This window comes from Zingiber officinale, chromosome 2B (genome assembly GCF_018446385.1).
Source record: "Zingiber officinale cultivar Zhangliang chromosome 2B, Zo_v1.1, whole genome shotgun sequence".
NCBI lineage: Eukaryota > Viridiplantae > Streptophyta > Magnoliopsida > Zingiberales > Zingiberaceae > Zingiber > Zingiber officinale.
In genome coordinates, this window is record NC_055989.1 from 90,223,992 (window position 1) to 90,239,815 (window position 15,824).

The following is a 15,824-nucleotide window of genomic DNA, read 5'->3' on the forward strand; positions in this document are numbered from 1 at the left end:
ACTATCTCGATGCATCACCATGCTGAGCCACGACATATACCCTTAGCATGCTGCAGGAATGTCCATGATGTCTAACATATCACTTCAAAATGTCATATTTTGAAATCGAGTCATAAGCTTGTGTTGTAAGTACCCGGGTAAATTTTAATATGATAAATCGAGTTAAATTATATTTTTATCGTGTTTTGATCCTTGTGTCTAAGTATGTAAAAATTTAGGCACACAGGAAGTCGAGTGGAAGACGCAGTGGACGAGAATGATGGCATGGGGAGCGAGTCGACGGGCTCGGTGCATCTGAGGGACGAGAAGCTGCGGAAGAGTACGCCGGTAGAGCAAGAAGGATACGCGCGACATTTCCGAGAGATGAGAAGTCGGAGTGGAAGACTGCTCGAGAACAAGACCAAAGTTGGATTCAGGTGAGGTCAACTCTGGATAACCGGAGAATCATCCAAGCAACCGGTTGACTTATCCAGGCGCCTGAACCATAACTAGGCGCTTGGACTACGGGCGCCCGAGCTGCCTAGGATCAGACCAGGCGCCTCGTCGAGGAGACGTTGCTGCGGATGATGTTCGGGTCCACGTTAGCAACATTCTGAGTGCCCGGACCGGTCCAGGCGCTCGGATCAGTCCAACGCCCATATGATGATAAAGTTTTATCATCGTAATGTTGAATAACCGTTGTGAGCAAATAAGGCGCATAGATGGGGCGCCTGGAGATGCCATGTCAACAAACGATTATTTTCGACTAGTCGGCTATAAATAGAGCTCCGACTTTCTTCATTGAACATAACACTCAACAACACTTGTATTCGAGTCTCTAATCTCTGTTTTCATTTTATGTGCTATTAATCGTTGAACGAGGCTTCTCCGCCTCCGAGAATTTGCTCGAAAAATGAGTTCTGATAGTGCGTTTTACTTGTCTTGGATTAGCAACCTTCAAGGTTGCAAACCAAGTAAATCCGGTAACCTTATTTCATTTTATGCAATTTATTTCTATTTTTCTAACAAGTGTTTCTTATCAAAGTCGAAAGTTTTTAGAATGGTATAATTGTTATTTCAGACAATTCACCCTCCTTTTATCGACCGCAGGGGACAACAAATGATATTAGAGCCCAACCACCTCAGATGGACTAACCGCCGACTGAAGTAGCAAGATGATGGCCGATTTGAATATTCATCCATCGAAGTTCGAAGGAGAATTTGCGCTTTGGAAGCACAAAATGGAGGTATATTTTAAAATTGATTTTGATATTTTTCTAACGTTAAAAAATGGTTTTGAAGCACCCCGGAATGAAAACGGAGAACACAAAGAGGGCACTTGTGGAACAAAAAGCAGCAGGCCGATTTTGTGGCCAACGGATAAACAGAATTCCATCTGCTAATCGTACTGCTACTATAACAAGTCAACTGAATCGGCACCTACAACTCCGCTAAAGACCTCTGGGAGAAATTTCTGGAGCTCCATGAAGACACCTCAGAGGCTAAGCTAACGAGACGGGACACCTCCAGAATCAGCTAACAAACCTCTGGATGAACAAAGGAGAAAATGTGGCTCAACTCCATGCAAAGATCAAGAAACTAATCACCCAAATTAATAACCTCGGAGAGTCGGTAACGAATCGGGACTCAATCCGATATGCGTTCAACGTCTTTCCAAGAACACAAGAATGATCATCCTTAGTATATGTATACTACATCTCTAAGAACTTAGAGATAAGTACTCTAAAAGAGTTATTCTCAACTTTCGAATTAAGCGAGTCTTGATGTGCAGGAGTTTCAAAAGAAACAGAGTCTTCTGTCACCAAATTAAGGCTGGGGTATGCTTGCTGACAGTCTTGACGTTGTTTTTCATTCTCCCCGAAATTGATTAGTTGCTCTCTCAATGTTTTTTTTCGTTAATTATTTGTGAGAAAATATACATTTTTTGCCTCATTTCTGAACCTGCTATGAGAGAATGCTTTGACAATCTGCATTGTCAGGGTTGCGATGAGATCCTAAGTTTTAATGTGAGGATGAGTCGTCTATGAGTGCTGTTAAAGCTGGGTATGATTCCAACAGAAGAGAAGATGGGATTCTTCAAGTTCTGTTCATGATAAATATATTGAGCTTCTGAATTCTAACCACGACACCCATTGTTAAGAACCTTTAATTATGGCCAGCTGAATCATCAGGGACTTTGTTATGGTTAATGCTTCATCTCATGTCCTGTCTATTAGTTTCTTTCATATTGGACATAGATATTGTGGGTAAAATTGAAACTTGAATCTCTCTAATCCCTATCTTTTACTTTAACTCTGTTCAACCTTGGATAGACATTTTTGTTCAGAAGTTACTCCCTACTTTTAGTTCTGTTACTTACATATATCTTCATTCATAAAATCATACTCCAGCATAACACCTGAGCGAACTTATTTTTCCTTGCGAGCTTGTTATTTCATTCTCTAATGTAAGTCATTAACATAATCTTATCTATATAATTATGTTGTTTTGTTCGAATGGAATGGAGACACTTATTAAGGATATCTATATAACATACTAAATCAGAGGTGTAGCCTGTCTTCCCCATTTTTTGGAGCTTTTTATCATTTTAGTTAAATTACACATTGGAAACCCTCTATGTTTACTTTAAAATTCCTTATAACATTATAATTAATGCACGATCAATCCCGATTGCATTGCCCCAACCTGCATGTTCGGAGCCTGTGTATTCTTCTGCATGATATCAGATGGAAGTTGTCTTGATAGTGAATGTATTATCTGTCATTTCATATCTGCCGAGTACGGGTTATGTCTAGAAAAAATTATCTCCTTGATGAGTTTATGGAACATATATCCATCACCAGTAGAAACTTTTCACTGATTGATGTTGTCATCCCCCAACTCACCCACTCTCAATGGAGGAGTCCTGTGTATGTTGTTTCTTCTTCCCAAACCTTTCATATTCTTGGATATTAGATATCAAGTCAAACCCAGCTAAATTCTGGAAGAGATTTAGAGATCCTCAAGTTGCATGTAGGGGGTCTTACTTGCTGTCAGCAGGACACCATATTCCTTGGTGCTTGCTCTGATTCAGATTAGGCTTCAATGTTAAAGAGTCTTTTGACCCTCATGTTAAAGCATAAGTTTCCTTCTTTAACATAAGTATATGTAGATTTTTTTTCCTTTTATTTTTTTTGGTAGGAAGCCTGACTAAATTTCTGGAAGCTTGTAACTTCATGATCGAGGATTATATATATATATAAGACAGAACTATGGTATAAGTACAAAGGATAGAATATTTTGTCATTATATGTAAACTCATTTTTAATTTTGCTACCATTATGTATTGGATAACATGAGTAATATGATTCATAAACTAAACTATTTTTAATAAGAAAATCCTATGTTTTTTAAAAGCAATCTATGCATATAACTACAATTTAATTAATTAATGAAATTAACAAATATTTATGAATAATCATATTGAAGAAATATATTTAACTACTTTTTTTTTTAATAATAAACCATTTATATAATTATTTCAAATTAGATGATGTTCATTTTTCTTTTCTTTTTGTAGTTAATTATAGTTGTAAACTTAATATTCCTTACATAGCTTCTTGTAGCAGTATGTAATTTAATTTAATTCTTTAATTATGAAATAGAGTTTGTAATAAAAATGTATATATGTATACTTGATGAATTGAGTTCATTATCTTTCTTCTAACTTGATCGATAATAAATTGATAAATTCATGTTCTTGATTGATGAGTTGTTATCTATTTTGTTGCATTTTAACATCTGTAATTATTTTCCTTATTGATCATTTTGATGCTCAGTACAAGTTATACTATTTTTTTTTACAATTATTAAATCCATTTAAACACAAATATTTGTTAATTATTTTAATAAATTAATAAATGCATCTTATAATGCATTTTTATGGCCCATTCAAATTAGTGTATCATTCTTTTTCCCATTGTGCGGATCCCATAGTAGTTGACATGAATGACTAGTTGATTTTTCTCAAAATTGGTCTGCACACCCAAGAAATTTACTTGCATCAATGTGCATACTGTGTAATGCTAATGCTATGCATTATGTTCTAGACTTTACCATCCTAATCTTAATGATGCAAAGGAGATCCAGCTAGCATAATTCTCCAATTTAAATGATTGTGAAAAATATCTCCTGCACTTCTATATTCTCTAATTGTATTGCTTCTTTCTGGAATTACATAAAATACAATAAGTTTTCATTATCTATATATTGATATTCAGTTTGTTTTATACACAATCAGGATATATATTAGTAGCCCCTGCCTTGATTTGCTACTAGCCTTTTGCCTGCCTTCCGGTACACTTACATTTTTCCTTTTTTGTCAAAACAATATTGATTAAATTAGATTTTTGATGCATAATCTCAGATTATTTTGACACAATGTGTGCATACATATGGTAATTAGTTTATATATGACAAAGTCTAACTTAGAGCTTGAGACTTGTCTACTTCTAGGCACTTGCCTAAGTGTCTGAACATTGCATAATACCAATTCTACTGCTGGTCATGCATTAAGTGGTGTTCTTCTCCCTATAGACGTGCCTTAGCTGCTTAAATCTTCAACTACAATTTCAGTAAATATTTACTGGGCGCCTTAAACAAGAAACATTATAATGGTATATATTTCGTGCAACTTTTATGGCAGGATCCTTCTGCCTGAAATGAGTTGAGAGAAACACCATCCACTAGGAAAAACAATTTATGTTCCCTTTACAAGTTTCCTATTCTACTGATATTTTCTTTTTTAACTTTTTGAGAACGGCTTTTTAGTTTGTGCATGTTTCCAGTATCAAATGAATGAAAACATAGTGTTTATTAGTCATCAAAGTTTAGTACTAAATGTTGGTTGCTACTCGGAAAACCTAGAGGTTTCACTGTATAAAAATTTTGTACAAAGGTCTGAACCTTTTCCTAGCTACTATGTGTTCTTTTAAATTAAATTTTGGATCGCCTGCGGAACTTAACACGTTTGATCCAAAACTTAATCTATTTGTTCTTTTAGGTTTTGACTTGGATCTCCTACGAAACTTAACACGTTCGACCCAAATCACCTTAAGTTATTAATTCCATTAAATATTAATTTCCATAATTGGTTCCCAGTACTGACGTGACGAGGCACATGACCTTCTTGGATATGGGAGCAACCACCACCGACTAGACAAAACCTTTTATAGAAATCTAATATTTAATTTCCTAAAATAACTTTAGGTTAACCGAAAAGAACAATCAAATCACAAGGAAAAATAAAACAAAAGAACACAACTTCGAAAAACATATTCGAAATACTAGAATCGTAAGCCTCTTGTATTTGGTATTATTTCCAAAAATAACTAGTATGATGCGGAAAGAAAAAATACTAGTTATACCTTTTAGAAAGACCTCTTGATCTTCTACCGTATTCCTCTTCTAACCTCGGACGTTGTGTGGGCAACGATCTTCCGAGATGAGAATCCACCAAAGCACCTTCTTCTCCTTTCTTCAAGTTTCGGCCAAGCACAAAGCTTCCAAAAGATGAAGATCTTTTTCCACCAACCAAGCTCCAAGGGATACAAGCTTTCTCTCCTTCTTCTTCTTCTTCTCCAAGTAGTATCCGGCTACCACAAGAGCTCCAAGCAAATAGAGAAGGTTCGACCACCACCAAGAGGAAGAGAGGAAGAGAGGTTGGCCGGCCACAACACCAAGGAAAAGAGGGAGAGAAATAATAGAGGTTGTTCACCATGAAGCCTTCTCTACCCCCTCTTTTATAATCCTTGGTCTTGGCAAATAAGGAAATTTAATTAAAAACTTCCTTAATTCTTTTGCCATGAAAAGGAAAAATTTATTTAATTAAAAACAATTTTCCTTTTCTCAATTTACATGGCCGGCCACACCAAAGCTACAAACAAGGAGAGTTTTAATTAATTAAAACTTCCTAATTTGTCTCCAGAAATTTATAAAATTTCTCCAATAATTTAATCCCTTCATGATTGGTTTATAAAAAGGAAATTTAATAAATTAAAATCTTTCTTTTAAACATGTGGATAAAAAGAAAGTTATCTCTAAAAATTAAAATATCTTTTAATCTACAAATAAGGAAAGATATCAAATCTTTTCTCAATCTTTTGTAGAAACTAATAAAAGAGAATTATTAATTTTTAAACTCTCTTTTAAATCATGAACATGGTTTAAAAAGGAAAGTTTTCTTAAAATTTAAAATTTTCCTTTAATCAACAAATAAGGAAAGATTTCAAATTTTAAACTCTCTTTTAAACATGTAGATGATTTACAAATAGGGAAAGTTTTTACTAAAAATTAAAACCATCCTTTTAATCTACAAATAAGGAAAGAGATTAATCTCTTCTCTTAATCTTTTGTAGAAAACTATAAAAGGAAATTTTTAATTTTTAAACTCTCTTTTAAAATCATGATATCCACATAAGAAATAATTTTAATAAAAATCCTTTTAAATATTCTAGTGGTCGGCCACCTAAGCTTGGGACCCAAGCTTTGGCCGGCCACCTACATGGCTCATCCACTTGGTCTTGGCCGGCCCTAGCTTGGGTTCCAAGCTAGCTTGGCCGGCCCCATTGGATGGGTAAGAAGGTGGGTATGCGGTGGGTATAAATCTCTATATACTAGAGGCTACGATAGGGACCGAGAGGAGGAATTGGTTTTGGTCTCCCGATGAAATTAAGCATCCTGTGTTCGCCCCGAACACACAACTTAATTTCATCAATAATAATTCATTCCACTAAAGAACTATTATTGAACTACCGCACCAATCCCAAATTACATTTTGGGCTCCTTCTTATTATGAGTGTGTTAGTCTCCCTATGTTTAAGATAACAAATGTCCACTAATTAAGTAAGTTACTAACAACTCGCTTAATTAATATCTAGCTCCAAGAGTAGTACCACTCAACTTCATCGTCATGTCGGACTAAGTCCACCTGCAGGGTTTAACATGACAATCCTTATGAGCTCCTCTTGGGGACATTCTCAACCTAGATCACTAGGACACAGTTTCCTTCTATAATCAACAACACACACTATAAGTGATATCATTTCCCAACTTATCGGGCTTATTGATTCATCGAACTAAATCTCACCCATTGATAAATTAAAGAAATAAATGTCAAATATATGTGCTTGTTATTATATTAGGATTAAGAGCACACACTTCCATAATAACTGAGGTCTTTGTTTCTTTATAAAGTCAGTATAAAAGAAACGACCTCTAATGGTCCTACTCAATACACTCTAAGTGTACTAGTGTAATTATATAGTTAAGATAAACTAATACCTAATTACACTACGACCTTCCAATGGTTTGTTCCTTTCCATTATGGTCATGAGCTACTTTTTATAATTTATAAGGTACTGATAACATGATCCTCTGTGTGTGACACCATGTTATCTACAATATAAATTAATTGAACAACTACATTTATCATAAATGTAGATATTTGACCAATGTGATTCTTATTTCTAGATAAATGTTTATACCAAAAGCTAGGCTTTTAGTATACACTCTAATACTAAAGCACTACATGGCATTGTTGAGTCATAAGACAGAAAATTGTCTTTCCAAGGTTTATAATTTTGAAGCTTTTGACACTTGTTTTCAAGGCAATCGACTGAGGATAGTAATGACAATCATTACCTGGATATCAGCAGTGAGGGTAGGAGTGGCAGTGAAGAGAACCGATTGAAGGAAGGAAGTTCATCCTTGGAATCGATCAGCCAAGTTGGCCATGAAGGATTTGCAAATAAAAATGGAGAGGTTTATCCCAAACCAGCTTGTCCAGTATTTCAGTACTTTGAGAAGGATCCACCCTATGGAAGAGAGCCATTGATTGATAAGGAAAATGATGTTTATTTTACTTTACACTTCAAGCATTCATTTAAATCCAGAAATTGATATTTTTCATGCATTGCCAATATAGATATCAGTTCTTGCAAGTAAATTTCGAAACCTGAAAGCATACAACAGCTGTGATATGCTACCTTCTAGCTGGATGTCTGTTGCCTGCTATGGTTTATTTCAGTTTTTGCATCATTGTTCATTATCATCTTTTGTTAGATACATGCTAATGTTGTTTACTGCCTGGTATCTCTTTGACATTCATGCTTCAGGTACCCAATTTACAGAATTCCAATAGGTCGCACGTTAAAGGATTTGGATGCCTGTTTTTTGACATTCCACTTCTTGGCTACTCCTAAAAGTAAGCAATTTTAACTATGATGCGCACCGGTTAATTTCACATCTATGAAAAATTATCAAATTGTACATTCTTACATCTGGGAATGATAGGTGAAGTGTCTCTTTAAGTTACTTAGTATTTCTGTATTTATGTTAATCTAACATCTTTAACTGGATGCTAAGCATAAGGTGTGTGGATAATGCAGTGCTTGGACTTCTGCCAATGTTTAAATCAGTATCGATATATCTATATACGAGAAATTTCATTCTGTCCTATATATATATCTATATAAAAGATGTTTAGATACCCCTGTAAAATATATGAAAAATTCGATCATATCATCATTCTATTACACGCATCATGTTATTACTGGGTATTAGGTGATATGAAAAGGGGAAAGCAATATCATTATGGTAATTACAAATATTAGCAGGGTGACTAGCTGATTGCCTTGTCAGCCGGTGAATTGGTTTATTAATTCTTGCCGACTTCTTTTCTACATCATTCATCTTTTCCAAGTAGAAGATGAGAAACATAGTCGTCCAATATTAGGGCATTGTATACTTTCTATAACTGCGTAGTCACAGTTTTGTTTACTCTCATAATTTGAAAAAACTCCTCCAACCCCTAGCTACTTGGCGGTCGGCTATAAACTGATCTCGTGATTTATCTCTCTTCGCATTATTCGGGGACGGACTATGAGGGATATATGGGATGAGCGTAATCACTTTTGTTACAATTGTTCACTCTCATAATTTATTTTGTTCATCTCTTACAGATAGTGTCAATCCATCTTCAGTGGTTCTTGGCTCCATTGGTAACAAGATTGTCGGGAACTCCAATGACCGGCCTGTGAAGCTATGCTTGCCTGTTTTTGGTCTGGCTTCGTATAAGTTCAGAAGTTCTGTTTGGACATCTTCTAGCCTGCATGAAGGGCAGCGTGCAAGCTCGTTATTGCAAGCTGCAGACGATTGGCTTCGCCTCCAACAAATCGATCATCCTGACTATTGCTTCTTTTTTCACATGCCAACACATTTAGGACTTAGGTGTTGATTCTTGTACCAATTTATCATCCTTTGTAAAGTTAACATGCATCAAACTTCTATTTTGATCCTGGATTCAAACTTTCGCCGCATAGTTTTTGTTTGCAGTTTCCCCACTATCAATGTGGATGTTTTGGAATTGCACATGGAAGTCTGTAACTATGTTATAGGGGGAAATCAACTTTAGAGACGAGTTTTTTTTTTTGTATCTTTTGCTAGTGTTTAAAAATACCAAATATTTTGTTATGTTTGCCATTTTTTTTTTTATAAAGGCATCCAGAATCTGTGGCCAAACACTTTTAAGTGTTCTATTGGTTTCTCTGCATATTGAAACTCTTGCCTCCTCCCTCTCAGCATGTCATTGTTCATTCATACCTCTGAAACCAGGTAGGTTTGTTAAAAATTGATCCTACTAAGGTTAATAACCGAACTGATTTGATTAAATCAAAATTGAACATTTTTATATCAAAATTTTCTACTAAAATTGAACAAACGAAATTGATAAAAAAGTGATTAATTTAATTAAAAATCAAAATAGTTAAAATTTTAAATAGTTGAGTCCACCAATCTATTGTTAATTGATCAGTCGGGTTGATCAATTGTTGTTCAACTCTTTGTTCGATTTTTTCAGTCAAATCGAACGGTTTAATTTCCGTCCAGCAGTCGAGTTGATTAGAAAAATGATATGCACAAGGAAAACAACTCAAGGAAAACCTCAAGGATAGACACATAAAATGATGGGATCCACAAAAAGTGAAATGGTGGGCCATGACTTTATGTGTCTATCCTTGAGATTTTCCTTGAGTTTTTTTCCTTGAGCATATCATTGCTCAGTTGATTAATGCATTGATGTCCTCGGTTCAATTTAATTGATTTTTAAATTTTAAAATTGAATTTGAACCAATTAAATCAATATATATATATTTTAAAAAATACATTTCAAAATTAACCGACTTGAACTATTCAATCGGTTAGGTTTAGGGTTAGGGTTAGGTCAGTTAATTCAATTTAACTGAAGCCTTCAATCCTGCTATGTTTATTATAATAATAAATAATTTTATAATAAATATCTAAAGTAGTTGAGAATTCACTCTCTTAACCGTTGTCACCGATATAGGGTGATCCGTCAATCTTGGCCGTCTAATTTGACATTTTTTTCCGCTCCGGAGGCGGCTTGACCGTTGATTGTTGTGGGACCACGATAGACGCTCCAAGAACAAAGCTGATGCGATCGGACGGTCAGAGTTAGATAGCAAGTAGCCGTTGGCTTCTCCATGCTGCACCCGTTCTTGAACGTTGAGGTGTTAAGAATGTCAAACCCGACCGTTGCGAGCGTTCTTTTAAGAATTCTATTTTTTGTTTTGTTTTATTTTTTTCCCCATTTCTTCAAATAAATTCAAACTAATGTCTTCGTTCAACGCCCTGTGAATTGTCTCCATTGATTGTTTGTTTCTGTGTGCTCGATTCGTCGATCTCGCGTTTGCTTTTCGAGGAGATAGATGGCGGGTCGGCGAGCATCGTCGCCGGCTTCCCCGGTGACGATCACCGTGTCTTCCTCCGGCGGGAAGGAAGGAGGCGATGGACCCCTCCGCCGGAGCATCGGCTTGACCAGTCCGGTCCCGCGGCACTCCTTCTCCAAAGCTGACTCCCCGGCCGCTAGGCCGTCCAGCCGGGGCCTCTCGAGCGGCGGGGGGAGGTACTTCTCCGCGGTCGACAACAACGACGAGAGCCACGAACGTACCTCCTCCGAGTTCGTCCGGTACACCGTCCACATCCCGCCGACGCCGGACCACCAGCCGACCCCGTCGCAGGAGGATGTCGACGAGCTCGAGCCTCGCCCGCAGCGGAGCTTCATCTCCGGCACCATCTTCACCGGCGGGTTCAATTGCGGGACCCGCGGCCACGTCATCGAGTGCTCGGCGGACAGCGTGAAGGCGGCGAAATCCTCAGGGGGGATGCTCTGCGAGATGAACGGATGCGACGGCGATGTGTTCCTTAGAGTGATGAAGCCGCTGTGCGAATGCGGGTTCCTGATCTGCAAAGACTGCTACTTGGAGTGCATCGGCGACGGCGGAGGGCTGTGCCCGGGGTGTAAGGAGCCGTACCGAACCGCGAACGACGAGGACGATTCCATGTCTGAGGACGAACGGAGACGCCTTCCTTTGACATCAATGCCGGAGTTCAATCGCATGGCCTGGAAGAGGCTGTCGATGGTGAGATCGATGAAAGCACCGCACCAACCTGGGGACTTCGATCACAACAGCTGGCTCTTCGAGACCAAGGGAACGTACGGGTATGGGAATGCAGTGTGGCACAGAGATGGCAACGCCGGCGGCGACAGAGCAGAGCACAACGGTTTCGAGGAGCCACCCGATTTCGAGGGGAAATGCAGAAGGCCATTGACAAGGAAAAAGGGCGTCTCCCAAGCAATTCTCAGCCCGTACAGGTAATCAACACGATGATTTACTTAAAAAAAAAACGACTTTTTCGATTCTATAGAATGAGATCCGAACCAATCCTGCTTGATCTTCAGGTTGCTCGTAGTCATTCGCCTGCTTGCACTTGGTCTTTTCCTCGCATGGAGGATTCGGCATCCTAACCATGATGCTCTATGGCTATGGGGAATGTCTGTAGCTTGCGAGGTCTGGTTTGCATTCTCTTGGCTTTTAGACCAGCTTCAAAAGCTTTGTCCAGTTAACAGAGCCACAGATCTCTCCGTCCTGAAAGAACGCTTCGAGTCCCCGAGCATTCGAAACCCCAAAGGCCGATCTGATCTTCCAGGGGTCGATGTATTTGTCTCCACAGCTGATTCAGAAAAAGAACCACCTTTAGTCACTGCAAACACAATCCTCTCCATACTCGCAGTCGACTACCCTGTTGAGAAACTTGCTTGTTACCTATCAGATGATGGAGGCTCTCTTCTGACATTCGAAGCTCTTGCTGAAACTGCTACCTTTGCAAGAATTTGGGTTCCCTTCTGCAGGAAGCATACGGTAGAGCCGAGGAATCCGGAGGCCTACTTCAGTCAGAAGCGCGACTTTCTAAAGAACAAAGTCCGTCGAGACTTTGTTCGAGAGAGGAGGAAGGTTAAGAGGGAATATGATGAGTTTAAAGTAAGAATAAATTCTCTGCCTGAATCCATCAGGAGGCGATCTGATGCATACAATGCGCACGAAGAACTACGAGCTAAGAAGAAACAAATGGAGATCAAAGGCGACAGCATTTCGGAACCCACTGAGTTTATTAAAGCAACTTGGATGTCTGATGGATCACACTGGCCTGGGACATGGTTTTCAGCTGCACCTGATCATTCTAGAGCTGATCATGCCGGTATCATTCAGGTACTTATCGATCAATCGCCTCGTGCTTGTTCTTTGCATCGATAGAGTAGGTGTTTCATTATATCTTACCATTCATAGGTGATGCTTGTTCCTCCAAATCCTGAACCGGTAATAGGCAATGTGGAACAAGAAAGTAATCTTATCAACACCGCCGACGTCGACATCAGACTTCCAATGCTCGTCTATGTTTCGCGCGAGAAGAGACCGGGATACGATCACAACAAGAAGGCCGGCGCAATGAATTCTCTGGTCAGAACAAGTGCTATAATGTCCAATGGCCCCTTCATTCTGAATCTGGATTGCGATCACTACATCCACAATTCCTTGGCTCTGAGAGAAGGGATGTGTTTCATGCTCGATCGAGGCGGCGACAGGATATGCTATGTTCAATTTCCTCAGAGGTTTGATGGAATCGATCCCAGTGACCGATATGCTAATAACAATTTGGTGTTCTTTGATGTCACTATGAGGGCCATGGATGGATTGCAAGGTCCCATGTATGTTGGAACTGGCTGCATTTTTCGAAGAACTGCTCTTTATGGGTTTAGCCCTCCTCGTGCCACCGAACACCACGGTTGGTTTGGAAGGAAGAAGACTAAGCTTTTCCTGAGGAAACCTACAATGGGGAAGAAGCATGATCGCGACAAAAAGGACGATGAGAACGACGACGAATTAGATGTAGAATCAGCACTGCTGCCGAAGAGGTTTGGTAGTTCAGCCACTTTAGTAGCATCCATTCCCGTAGCTGAATACCAGGGAAGGCTACTTCAAGACATGCCCGGAGTTCGACAAGGCAGGCCTGCTGGTTCCCTGGCAGTCCCTCGAGAACCCCTTGATGCAGCAACAGTCGCGGAAGCGATCAGTGTTATATCTTGCTTCTTCGAGGATCAAACCGAATGGGGCCAACGAGTGGGTTGGATATATGGCTCTGTCACTGAGGATGTTGTGACAGGTTACAGAATGCACAACAGGGGGTGGAGGTCAATTTACTGTGTCACCAAGAGGGATGCATTCAGAGGGACAGCTCCGATCAATCTAACCGATAGGCTGCACCAAGTCCTCCGGTGGGCGACTGGTTCGGTCGAGATATTCTTCTCCCAGAACAATGCAATCTTTGCCAGCAGGAGGATGAAGTTCTTGCAGAGAGTAGCCTATTTCAACTGTGGAATCTACCCGTTCACCTCCATCTTTCTCATGGTCTACTGCATTCTCCCGGCAATCTCTCTATTCACCGGCCAGTTTATCGTTCAATCCCTCAGCATTACATTTCTGATGCTACTCCTCGCCATTACCGGTACTCTTTGCCTGCTTGCATTGTTGGAGATCAAGTGGTCCGGGATCACATTGCATGAGTGGTGGAGGAATGAGCAGTTCTGGTTAATTGGAGGAACGAGTGCTCACCCTGCTGCTGTCCTCCAAGGCTTGCTGAAGGTCATTGCCGGTGTGGACATTTCATTCACTTTGACATCGAAACCTGCGGCCGACGACGATGCGGATGCCTTTGCTGAGCTCTACGTAGTGAAGTGGAGCTTCTTGATGGTGCCTCCGATCACAATTATGATGATGAACACGATAGCGATAGCCGTGGGGACTGCGAGGACAATGTACTGTCAATTTCCGCAGTGGAGCAAGCTTCTGGGAGGTGTGTTCTTCAGCTTCTGGGTCCTTTGCCATCTGTATCCGTTCGCAAAAGGCCTGATGGGGAGGAGGGGGAAGGTGCCGACGATTGTATTTATATGGGCTGGTCTAATCTCGAGTATCATCTCCTTGCTTTGGGTGTACATAAGCCCCCCAGCTGGAGGGAGGAGGGACTACATGAGTTTCCAGTTTCCTTGAGTGGAAGGAGAAGTACCATAGTCGAACTTAAGATTTTTGCCTTTAGTAGAAGCGTCAAAATTCCACAACAAGCACATATGAAATACCTGAAGTGTTGGTTTTTTATGTACTCATTATTAGTGTTTGATCAATATCAAGATTATAAAGAAGTGATTTTCATGGTGAGCTGCAAGAACACTAAGACATAAACTTGAATAATTTGTTCAACTTGTATAATCCAATCATGATGTGCTGGATTTAATCTCTATAAGCTTACAGATTTGTCATAAGAATTAAACCTGTGATCTAACTTATGTTTATTCTGGATTTAGGTTATTGATGTGGGCTTACAGAATCCGTTAATATGATCTGTATTCATTAATGGGCTGATAATGGATGCTTTCATATAGATAGGGCATGGTTTTCGTTAGATTATGGTAATCTCTTTACTCCCCATTGGTGAAGAGATTCACCTTAATTCCTCCATAAGACTAGCTCCTTTGCTCTCCTTCTTCTACAAGGATTGTTGGATTAAGAGTACTACACGAAGAACAATGACAATTTTGCTGTATTTAGGCTCTTCATAAATTTCAATTTATGTATTTATTTTGTGTTTGTGCAATTCACACTAATGATTTAACTCATGTTTTGATGAATGACAAGGGGTCTAAAGTTAAAGAGTTTTGTTGTCTAATCCTTCTGCCAAGTGTACAGAAGTTGACTGGTTTAGAGGACCTAACACCAGGCTGAAATTCAGCTAGGTCTGCGGGACCTGATAGCTAGTGTGAAGTTCAGATAAGTCTGTAGACTAACCTTTTCTTGCAGGAGGAGAGGTTGAGAAAAGGGTGCCTGGTCCGGACGCCCGGATCTAAAAAATCATCCACAAGTTGACGTGGAGCGTGTTGATTGGTCGAGCCACGTGGTCCAGGCGCCTAGAAGGGTTCCAGTCCCCAGAATGGGCCTATTTAAAGGTCTTCGACCCGGAGCTTCAGAACAACAATAGCGACAAGTTTCCTTCTTTCTCGGTGCTCCGAAAAAGCTTCTGCGACACTGTGAAGCTCCTCTGATAACTGACGACTCATATTTTAATATCTTCCTGAGGTAACCTTGTTTTGTTGTCCATGTACTTATCTTGTAGCACATTTTGTGAACTATTAGTGGATTTCCTAATGAACACACTCGACGAGTGCGGACCTTGGAGTAGGAGTCGTCGAAGGTTCTGAACCAAGTAAAACCAACTTGTGTTAGCGTTGTTTGTTTCTTCCATTTTCTGCTGCGTAACTTCGCTTTAATTCAAATTTTTGACGATCACTATTCACCCCCTCTCTAGAAAATTTTCGATCCAACAAGCAGTATTAGAGTAGGTACCGCTCTAAATTGGTATAACCACCAATCAGACAAAGG

At 39.4% G+C, this 15,824-nt stretch overlaps 2 protein-coding genes across 2 annotated transcripts; both read left to right on the forward strand.

Moving 5' to 3' along the window:
- The first annotated feature begins 363 nt into the window (after positions 1–363).
- Positions 364–9,274, forward strand: LOC122048441. Its single transcript, XM_042610005.1, has 5 exons — positions 364–416; positions 7,647–7,890; positions 7,964–8,048; positions 8,153–8,242; positions 9,000–9,274. The coding sequence occupies exons 1-5, from the start codon at positions 364–366 to the stop codon at positions 9,272–9,274; spliced, it is 747 nt and encodes a 248-aa protein (XP_042465939.1).
- A 1,387-nt stretch (positions 9,275–10,661) lies between these two features.
- On the forward strand, positions 10,662–14,606 carry LOC122046311 (cellulose synthase-like protein D5). Its single transcript, XM_042606929.1, has 3 exons — positions 10,662–11,710; positions 11,798–12,605; positions 12,684–14,606. The coding sequence occupies exons 1-3, from the start codon at positions 10,764–10,766 to the stop codon at positions 14,439–14,441; spliced, it is 3,513 nt and encodes a 1,170-aa protein (XP_042462863.1). The 5' UTR covers positions 10,662–10,763; the 3' UTR covers positions 14,442–14,606.
- Positions 14,607–15,824: the final 1,218 nt, after the last annotated feature.

Excerpts from the sequence above, each read along its gene's own strand:
- LOC122048441 (XM_042610005.1), top strand. The coding sequence starts at position 364 with ATGAGAAGTCGGAGTGGAAGACTGCTCGAGAACAAGACCAAAGTTGGA. Across the intron at positions 417-7,646 it reads AAGACCAAAGTTGGATTCAG|GCAATCGACTGAGGATAGTA; the intron begins GTGAGGTCAACT and ends CTTGTTTTCAAG. Across the intron at positions 8,049-8,152 it reads TAGCTGGATGTCTGTTGCCT|GGTACCCAATTTACAGAATT; the intron begins GCTATGGTTTAT and ends ATTCATGCTTCA.
- LOC122046311 (XM_042606929.1), top strand. The coding sequence starts at position 10,764 with ATGGCGGGTCGGCGAGCATCGTCGCCGGCTTCCCCGGTGACGATCACC. Across the intron at positions 11,711-11,797 it reads GCAATTCTCAGCCCGTACAG|GTTGCTCGTAGTCATTCGCC; the intron begins GTAATCAACACG and ends CTTGATCTTCAG. Across the intron at positions 12,606-12,683 it reads ATCATGCCGGTATCATTCAG|GTGATGCTTGTTCCTCCAAA; the intron begins GTACTTATCGAT and ends TACCATTCATAG.